Source organism: Pinus tabuliformis, chromosome 7 (genome assembly GCF_031772625.1).
Source record: "Pinus tabuliformis cultivar Carrire ecotype Pingquan chromosome 7, CPIR1, whole genome shotgun sequence".
Classification (NCBI taxonomy): Eukaryota; Viridiplantae; Streptophyta; class Pinopsida; order Pinales; family Pinaceae; genus Pinus; species Pinus tabuliformis.
Genome location: NC_142293.1, coordinates 390,038,923 through 390,049,610, shown reverse-complemented (window position 1 = coordinate 390,049,610; position 10,688 = coordinate 390,038,923). Strand labels below are relative to the sequence as shown.

At 36.3% G+C, this 10,688-nt stretch overlaps 1 protein-coding gene across 2 annotated transcripts in view; it reads left to right on the top strand.

Moving 5' to 3' along the window:
- The first annotated feature begins 1,688 nt into the window (after positions 1–1,688).
- LOC149247635 (bifunctional nuclease 2-like) overlaps positions 1,689–10,688 on the top strand; it is a 96,394-nt gene continuing 87,394 nt past the window's right edge. The window contains exons 1-2 of one of the 2 annotated variants that reach the window (XM_089458256.1): positions 1,689–2,559; positions 5,316–5,486. In XM_089458256.1, the coding sequence (XP_089314382.1) occupies positions 2,265–2,559; positions 5,316–5,486 (466 nt within the window). In that variant the 5' untranslated portion in view covers positions 1,689–2,264. The remainder of the gene's footprint in view (positions 2,560–5,315; positions 5,487–10,688) is intronic. The other variant, XM_089458255.1, reaches the window with a different exon arrangement.

Here is a 10,688-nt window from a genome sequence, read left to right as displayed (position 1 = left end):
AGAGGGATGATCATAACTTATTCAACAAGATAGAGGGCCATGGAGTGTGATTGTTTGGTGTGAACAAGGAACTTGAGGATTTCCTTAAGGAACTTGAGAAATTGCAATGGATATTGCTTCATTGAGTGAGAGAGAGGAAACTAGAGCTTGAAAGGCAATAATGTTGAGGAAGGAGGGGAGGATGCCCCTCTAGCTACTGTAGCCATGGGAGCTAGGAGGGTGGCAAAATTTATGCAAAGTGGTTAGGGTTTCTATATAGCTTATAGGCACTTGACACACACACACACATATATAAAGTTCAGTTGGTAAACCATGTCTAAGGGGATTGAACTTCTGGTCACTTGGATACACAAGGTCCTGTCAACATGCTTTTTGCCAATTGTGCCACCACCAACAAACAACATCAATTTATATATTATTATGTACAACTAGGTTCTAAAATGTTTGAGATCCTTGAGTCTACAAGAATTTACTTCCTTTCTTTTCAAAATTCATAAAGTTATTGTCAATTAGAAAGTGAAAGTAAAAAACCATTATGAAAATAGTAAATGGATTAATAATTTTAATTACATTATCTTTATCTTTACTATATAATTAAGATATTAATACTTTTATTTTTATTTTTAATTTATTTTGTTAATCTAGTCATCACTCACTAGACTAATGTATGGTATAAGAAAGTACATTCCCACAACATCTAAATCTTCAAAAATTACAATATTTTTAAAATTGTTATTGTTATTAATAATATTAAATATAAATATATAAATCATCCTTTCATTACATTAACATCCCATTTGTTCGTTTAAAAAGTATGATAGTTGCACACTTTTTTAATAATACAAAAGAAATATCAACATTAAAGAACATTAAAATATTACATTGAGGAATTCAACCCTACATGTTATCTACAACAAAAAGAGTTCATTGGAGCTGGCACTTTGTGGAGGGCAAAGGTTCTTATTGCTCAATTAAGGACCAACTCACATCAATTTTGGTGTGAAACAAGGTGGTGGAAAAGCCCTAAAGAAGCTTGGGAAGAACAAGTGTGTACATTTTGCATGTCTAGGGCTGTGGAATCGGGAAAACATTTCATTTTGGAATGTGATGCATTCTAAGACATCAGAAAAAGTTATGAGAACATGGTAGCATCAGTTTCTTGGCATTGTCTTTTTAGCTAGGAGATTGTTGAAAGATTGGGTCAACTCATCATCAATTTGAATCTAAAAAAATTGAATTACAAAAAACAAAAAAACAAAAAATTAATAATCTCATAAACTATTTTTAATCTCAAATTTTAAAATATACGACTTTTAAAACGCATTATTACATATAATATATAATCCACTCCTCCATTTTAACCCCAAAAAAAAACCTGTAACATGCAGTAGATAATCCACTCCTCCATTTTGACAAAAGCCTCAATTACTGCGGGGAAGTTGAAAAGAGAACCGAAATTGAGAAGGAAGCATTTCTATGATTGTGATAATATCAACGTTTGCATGGGAAAAACCCATTTTGGATAAGCCTCTCCGCATTAAAAAATACCAAAAAATCCGCGGATATTCCCACCAATAGCAAGCAACTCCCCCCGCCGGACCGCAAAAATCCGTGGAGGCTCAATTATCCACTCTGGTGGGTCTCACCAGTTCATCGTGTAATCTGACGAGTGATTCGGCGACTGCTCTTGGCCCAGGCGTCGAAGTTAAATTTATTCATATATGCGCCGCGGTTATAAAAAAACAGTATCTTGAGCCTGCGGAAGGGCTTCACCTGCTTGTAGGCAAATCACGGGATCCGTGCATACCCATTTCTTTATGCCTGACCCATTTAAAGATCACATTTCGGACCAGTTCCTTCGATTCCTGGTCAGAGCGTGGAGAGCTCGATCCCCGCTTCAAGGCTGCGGAAATAGACGCAGAAATCTTTCGATTTAACCCTGATTTGGTCCAATTTGAACCTGATTTGGCCCAATTCGACCCAGTTTTCAGTTCTCTGTCCCTGTAAATTGTTTTGTATATTATAGACATCCAAGATATCTGAGTCTTTTATTTTTGGGTACTTTGTATGATATTTTAACCTCTAGAATCTCCGTACACAGTCCTGTTGTTTATTAATACCAGAAGAGTTTGTATAATTGTATGAAATTTTGTGTATATTGTCTGTAATTTTGCTACCATCAAGAATCCACGAAGATTTTCCGATTTTGAAGTGTCCTGTGTTCGATTCTTGTAAAGAAATATCGAAGCCAAGAAATATTCCCAATGGGTGCTTTGCAGGGGCCTGTAATATGTCCAACCGTGTCCGTCAAGAATGAAATAATTGTTTCTGTGTTTCCTTTGACTGTTGCCCCGGCCAAACGATCCAGTTATTTGAGAAGCAGGTTTTGGGGTTTCAATAAAAGGAACTGCAAGGCAAGAATTTGTTCAGAGAACTTGTCGAAATCCCCTTACAGCGGTGTTCAATGCAGCTCAAGCATGTCCTCTAACAATGGGAGCATGGCCGACAGCTTCAGCGAAAACGACGAGGATTATGTTAATTCGAGTGTTATCGAAGCAGGTACTTCTGTATAAATTGTTTCGTTTTTCGTGAAATTGAGCCTTCAACGATGGCCAGAAAAAAGCTGGGCTTCTTTCCATAGATTTTGTTTCTGAAAATTCGATGAACTGGTTTTTGGCACAGGTTTTGAAGTATTACACCTGGACTGTGTGCTTTTTGTCCCTTTTTTCCCGATATATTCGATGTGCCGATATACCATCTTAACCCCAAATCTTATTATGTACCAAGAGCGATTAAATTCCTGTAAATAACATTTAGTGTTTTTGCTCCTACTTGGTTATGTGCCAAGAGGGATTAAATTTCCGGAAAGAACATTTACTGTTTTTGCATCTAACCTGGTTATGTGCCAAGAGGGATTAAATTCCTCGAAAGAACATTTAGTGTTTTTGCGCCTACTTGGTGTGATTGACTGACCTTTAAGAGATTGTGGGTGCCGAAACATTGATTTACACCTCGAGAATTAGATGCCACCAGGACCACATTTTGTAATTTTAGGTTGCTGTAATTCGAAGATTTGTCAGGGAATTTTTCCGATTAACTGCATGGAAATATGCAATTCGATGGTTTAGGTTGTCTAATTGTAGCCCATTGTCAGGAAAGATAGATACACAGAGAAAACTAGGTGAAACTTGCTGACTGGCTAGTTGAAGTTTCACCTAGTTTTATATGTTTATCCATCTTTGCTGATAATGGAACGCAATTGGCCAGCCCATAATGGCAAGTCGCATATTTACTGCACACTGGATCCAGAAAAAATTTCAACAGATTCACAGTTAAAAGACGGATATATGTTAGTGCAATGCTTAAAACGTACTTTTCTCTTGGATATGTTTTCGCGGTGCCCAGTTTGAAATAGAATGCCATTTAATACCTGATTTTCTTGTAGAATTAAAAAGCTGCAGGGATTGGGAGCATCAGAAGAGACCGATCTGGATCCATTTTATACCTCGTACTTATAGTATGTAAACAGCTTACACATTATCTTATATAAATACCATTTAAACAATTTGGGCTAATGGTAAGTGTCTCACGCACATGTGTACAGACACACAAAGTGTTGATGGAAAACTACTAGAACCCAATGTTTTGTTCTTAATGGAAAATTTCATAAAGATTGAAAACTCTGCAAAAATAAGATAAATAATTTTCCTCAGCTGTTGAAACATTATTTTAGAACTGTTGAATTTTTTTATTATCTAAAATTACAATTACCCTTGCGTAATAGACAAAACGCATCCTAATCTGTCAAGATTTAGGTTTCTTTTCTTTTGCAAATTTCCAAAACCGTTGAATTTTTTTCTTTATTGCTTCAAAGGCTATTCAAGTCCACCATTGGACATTTTTTTGGCAACAGTTTTTTCTTGGGATTGTTTTCGTCATTTGGCTGGCATACAAAGAAGATACAAGCTTTGATAACAAGTTTCCCGGAACTTGAAAATAATTAAAAAATATGTTTTCTGGAAATAACCTATTGCAACTTCTTAAAGTGGCGATATATGTTTTCTGCTTCAGTAACGATCCAATTGTTACGCAGGCATTCGAGATTTCAGTGCTACTTCTAAGTTTTAGTCAATCAGTTTTTTGCTGAATCCCCCCATAAATGGATTCAACATTAAGCGAAACCCCTAAATGCGTGCGTGAATTGAGCTATAATCATAGTAGCAAAAACGTTCGGCTATATTGGCCTTTGCTGCAGAGAGATTCGTCTGTATTACGAAATTCAGCAAATTTCAGTTAGTCTGGGTACGGTAGGGTTAATTTTTTTTTGAATCTCTTTGATAAAATACGTTATGTCTTCGATACCCGTTCACTCATTAACCCCCCAAGTAAAGGCTCAAACCATTTTTTAAATTATCACTAAAAGACCTATAGATATAAAGTTAATCCTTAAATTTTCAAGGAATGAATTATTTATGTTTTATTTAGTGCATTCTCATGAGGTTGAAATTATTCTAAAATTTGGAAAAAAATGCATATTTTATTATTTTCGTATATATGAGATGTATATAATAAAGTTAATCCTTAAATTTTCAAGGAATGAATAATTATTTTATTTTAGTGCATTCTCATGAGGTTGAAATTATTCTAAAATTTTGGAAAAAAATGCATATTTTATTATTTTCGTATATATGAGATGTATACTTCTGTATTGAAGATGTACTGGATTTCGTTTGCTGTATATTTTCTCTGTAGTAAATCGTATTGGAATCATTTGACAATGACTACAATATGATAAAATTGTATAAATCAACATGTTCCTGTTATGCATAAGCAGACATCTTAAAGCTTTCCTACATGACAGTTTGCATAGCTATTATTGGCTTTTCCAATCAATGATTTTTTGTTTTTTGATAATTTTTTTTGTGTTAAAACTTAATCCCAAGTCATGTAGATCTTTTCCGTTATTTGCTGGCATTGTATAATTTCTATATTATTGGGTTGTATTGTTTCCCAGTATTCTAAAAATACACTTTTACTTGAACAGATTGATATCATCCTTAAATAATTGGATTTACTGGTTATTAGAAACATTTATTTTTAGATCTTAGAGGTTGAAGATGTATACACATTATCTGTGTTGAATGTGAGTATGTACTTCTAAGTTTTCCCCAAGGCTGAAGAATCCAAAAGTCCACTGCAAATATCAAAGTTTTCACTATATTATGCTTGTGGCAGAAGTTTGAACTATTTCCATATTTGTTCGTTATTCCTTTTTATTGAAGTTTGATGTCACTTCATCGAATTTGACTCTGCAGTTGAAGTGAAAAGCGGCGCAGAAGGTTTCTTAATTAAGATGAGAGATGGCAGGAATGTAAGATGTGTGCATAATAATCCTGAAGGTGGCCATCTCCCAGATTATGCTCCACAACCTGCGATTGTTCTCAAGATGGAGGATGGAAGCGATCTTCTTCTTCCTATAATTGTCTGTAAGTTTGTTTTCAGAGAGTTTGCTATCAATCACTTCATGTTTCTGCCCAAATTATGGCAGCTAAAGGCTTAAATGGGCAATAGTTTGTGTGGGCAAGAAATAACATTTTGAATTTGTTAAAAGCATTAAACGAATTACAGGAATACCATTTAATTAGAAAGCACAGGTGAAAAACTTTAAACAATCTGCCAGAGTGTCATTTAATAAAGAAAAAGATAGGTAGAAGACAATCAATTGTCAAATGGATTATTAGTGGCTAAGAATCGTGCTCATATAATCTGTTTCATAGCTAAAATATGGCTCTGAGAGGAATATGATGAAGGGATGTGGTAGACTTCAAGGTCTCACACGCATTCTGTTGTTTAATTCTGAATATTGTTGATGCATAGTTTATTTTTTTTGAATTTTCGATTTTTTTATTATCTACATTGAATAAGAGAAATGTAATCATTTTTATTTTCCAGTTTAAAGCATTCATCTTTCAAGTTCTTTCTAGTGGGCTTGATAGATCATATTAACTGACAACCGCTCATAAGGACATTTTTACTTTTGCTGTACCAAAGTCCAACCCTAGAAACTATAGCTTGCATGCACTTTTAATCTATAGTTTTGACAATAGTTATTATTAAGATCTCATTGCGGAGTTCATTTTTTAACAAAGTGGACAAGCTACAGAATTATAACAATATACTGCTGAATCCCATAGCTCATTTTAATTTCAATCTGGGATCATACAAATTTCAGAGGCACTGCGCACTGGATATGCAAAGCATAAGGATATTGATATGTATGATGTCGAAGAGTTCTTGAGGCTCTTAATCTATGATGCAATTGTGAAACAGGTAACCATTTATGTCTAAGAGATTAATATTAATAATTTCATTGAATTAGCAGAAAACACAGCAAGGCTAACTTATCTGAACTACTGCCTGTTCATTCAATCGCTGAAATTGGACAGTGCTAATGATTATGGTTATAAGTAATCAAAATGAAGAAATACAAGGAAGCTATATTGCTAACAACAAAATCATACTAACACTGCTGTAAGCAAAGGAATTCATCAGTTACCTCCTTTAAGTGTCCCTTTAAAGGAGACTGATGAATACTTGGATGAACTCTAAATTAGCACTACTGTTATAACAGAGTTACCATGAATAAAAAAACTGAAATTACAGAACGGTTTGATGGCCTGAATTCCTTTGTCAGAATCTGATCAGGAAGAGAAAATAAGTTTATTTGAGCAATGTGATCTAGTTAAATACAGGGGAGTCCTTGTATTCCCTGTAATGAATCCAAGAGGGGTCCTGAGACTTAACCCAACTAGTACCTAAGAATATGAAAAATGTTCTCTCAAGTAGAAGTCACTCTCACTTGTTCATGAGTCATGGAGCTTCGAACTCCAGTTTAACTATTTTGGCTGCTTCATGAGCCACTTCACATCATATTAGATAGTGCCATGAAATGGGTTCCATAATTCTTGAAAATGCTTCTTGTCCTGCTAGGGTTGAAAGATTCTGCAGCATAATATTAGTGAGGTTATCTTGTGAAGGGTTCCCATTTCCTTTATAGTGTTTTTGTATGGAGAAAATGCTAATTCTTGAGCATCATAACCTAGACCCACAATGGTAAATACGTTCTAACAATTTCTTACTGCGGCATAATGAATAACACATTTAAATCAAGGACTTAAGTAACTTCAAGCATTCCAATGTTGAGCAGTCATAAGAGGCAAGATTGATAGGAAAAGATGAGCAAAAAGGGATGATTCTGGGGTTCATCAAATGGTACAGTTCTTATATTTCAAAGCTGCAAGCAGCTACATTGCACTCTGCAAGAGAACATTTAATTCGTAGGTGCTGATAAATTACGATTTATTGGAGTTTTTAGGATGTCATTATCTCAGGTCCTTGAAACCTACAGAATGTTTACATTAGTTCCTTGAAAAATTGAAACCTATCACGCACTATTACAACAAAATCTAGCATCCCCATATGGTTTAAAATTCCAAGCATCAAAGAACTAGTTTGTTCATACGAGGAAGGTTAACCACTGTCATCTCGGTACCTCTTTCTCTCTCTTTAGATTGGCTCTTCTCCAACTCAAGTGGGGCTTTCCTAAAAGGTAGGATTTCTAGGCTTCACAAGAATTGATCAACAACCTCTTCATATGCTCCAAAATCGTAAGGAAGAATAACAAGATGTGGGCACAAAGCCTTTGCATCCCTAATGAATATTCCTGCCCTGATGCCATAGCCCCGAACAGGATAGTTCACAGAAGAGATTTCAGGATTACCAGAGTGGCATACAACTACAGGTTTCCCATCTAGTTCCGGATGATTCTTGGTCACAACTGATACAAAGAAGCAATCCATATCAATGTGGACAATAACACGACTACCAGGAACAAATGTGGTATCAACTCCAGAACATTGGGGTATGTCCCCAAATGATTTTCTTACAAATCATTTACGATACCTATTCTTCCAGGTGCCTATGAAGTGCAACCTTGAATTCTTGAATATTTTTTCAACAATATTGCCATCTTCCATCGGTGAATGTGAGGTATGATTACTTCTTGAGGGCCATGGTTGTTATATTTCCTTGCAGGCCTTGTTTAGTGAATTATTGGTACTCCAGCTTCAAAATATGGCATCGTGATCAGTTAGATGGCACTCCTCCAAATTCAATGAACAAGGCTTTTGGTGTGCACTATTTAACATTTGGGAACTTTCTTCAATGCAATTTTCTTCACGAGCATGCATCTCTTGTGCACCATATAATGCACTTGAGTTTTCTTGAAAAAACTGTGCCTGTGGCATGCAGTCATAATTCTTTTTTCTTTCAACCATTTCTTTAGGCCCATTCAACGAGGACTCTTGATTGCAGGATATGGAAGCAGACATGTTTTCCATCCCCATGTCGCCATCAGGGAGAGGATTAGACTTGACAGTAAAAAGATAGAAAGCCTTTGCTGTTGTGGATAGTCATTTGCAAGACGTTCAAGCTGGTAGGTTGCCATAGGTAAAATTTTGTTGGCAGCAATACTATCAACTATCCATTGTGGTTTCACAACCGATAGTCCCCTGCTGAAAGACCTTAAATTTTTTATCTTGCTGTCAGGAAGATTGCTACAAATAATGTGTGTAACCCAATCTCTGGAAAAGTAATTCTCAAATCCTCCTCCATATTCTATCATATAATTACGTAGCTCCTGATTCAAAGGTATGTTGAAGCCATCAACAAATATAGAAATGCCACTGAACAAGCCATTGGGATTTTTAAAACCAAAAGCATTCCTGGATACAACAATTAAATCAACCTTCACCTCCTTGAGTAAACTGTTTTCTGCATCGTCACTCTCATCTGAACTGTCCTCTTCATTACTCTTTTAATTAATGAATGAAAAGGCATGTCCCTCTCCGCCTTTCTTGTTTTCCATTAAGAATTGTCATTCTTGATGCATGGGTTTCATGCTCAAGGTTATTTTTATAGGTTAAGCACCCATTGAGTGCTTCTAGGGCTTGTCATTAAGTCAACAAGTCAATAGAGTTATTGTCATGTATGGAAGACCCTTTTGGGCATGTTGTATATTGTAAAGAAAATTTATTTGAGTAAAAATTAGAGTTAAAGACCCTCCAAGACCTTGTCAATGTGCAAGCAACAAGTCGGCCTATCAAACAGTGAAGTCAACCTCCTTGATATGGCATGTCAGCCTAATAAGGCTTTATAGAAGCCTATATATAAGAGGGAAGTCAACCACATTTGAGGTCATCCATGAAGCTCACAAGAAGTTCAATTAAGTGAAGCTAAGGAGACCTAGAACCAATGAAGGAGGAGAAGATTCCAAGGAAGAAGAATCTGAGTTTTTGGAACTGTTTTTTGATCATCATTCTCACAGATGCGAAGGAGAACTAGGGCACTTTGGAGTTGTAGCAAGTTCAGATTGCAGTCATCATTAAGAGCTGAATTTTGGATTAAAAGAAGTTTCCTTTGCAAGCTGAATTTCTAAGAAGAATAAGTCATCTCAAGCGAAGAGAGAGGAGGGAAAAATCACCATAAAAATTTCATACGTGCCATCTAGGGTTTCTGCAACAGGGGCTGCGAATTGCAGGTCGAAGTTGCAGGTTTGAAGTCTAGGTTGAAGGAGAAATTGCAGTTGCTACAAGGCAAGGTTGATGTGGTTTGACTTTGCAAGAAGAGGAGAAGTTTGACTTGGTCTTGGAGGAGTCTTGGTCAAGGGTCATAGGTCTTGGAATTCGTCATTTGAAGTTCTATAAGAAGAGAAGAGTTCTTGTGGGTTTTCCTCTCAAGAGGAGATGTTTTGGCCCTTGCTTATAGCCTATATGTTGTGTCTTCTTGTCTCATTATTCTTCATTGTTTGATAGCTGTTTGATGATCAAGAACAATAATAATAAAACAAGTGACAGAAGAAGCTCATCAAGTTAATTAAAACACATCACAAGCAATTATCAAAGAAAGAGAAATCACCCTAATCTAGTTGCCCTAGATTTCTCAACATAAAGCATAATCACTAAAGTAATTTACTTTAGCCCAATCAGCCAACATAATACCTATGCGCTTTTTCTAAGTCTAACTTAAGCTAAGTTACAAAAACAACTTATGCACATTAGAGCAAGTATCTAAGGAGAATGTGGGCGACTTCTGCATGCGTAAACATTTATCCCTGTGCAGAAGCACTTGCCTGAGCTACAAACATCAATACTCCCTCTTAGCGAGGGAGCTACTTCTGCAACCTGGAATTGACTTTGGTCTTGGAATTGCATTTGTTTCCTTGGTTGCTCCCTTTGAACTAGAAGCCTTCATTGTCATCTAGTCTGGAAACATCCTGGAAATCTTGCTATCTTTGGCCTGTTTCTTAGAGGCCTCCTGCTCTTGAACATCTTGTAAGGTCATCTCATACCAAGAGACCTTCATGACAAATTGGGAGGAATCTGTCGACTGCTCCTCCCCTCTTGAATATGACGGTTGACTCCCTCTGAGCTGCTCAACCTTTCGAGCTACTTGCTCCTTGTTCTCTGTCACAACTCTGCGTTGTGCCTTCGCTTGAATAGGTTGGCCCTTCAACCTATACATGTTTCTCTCTCTAACTCGTATGACATGCCCCTCATTAGAGCTAGATCTGTTGGGTCTGATCATCACCTTCCCATCTTGGAAAGCAACACAAAACTCTTCCTTCTCCA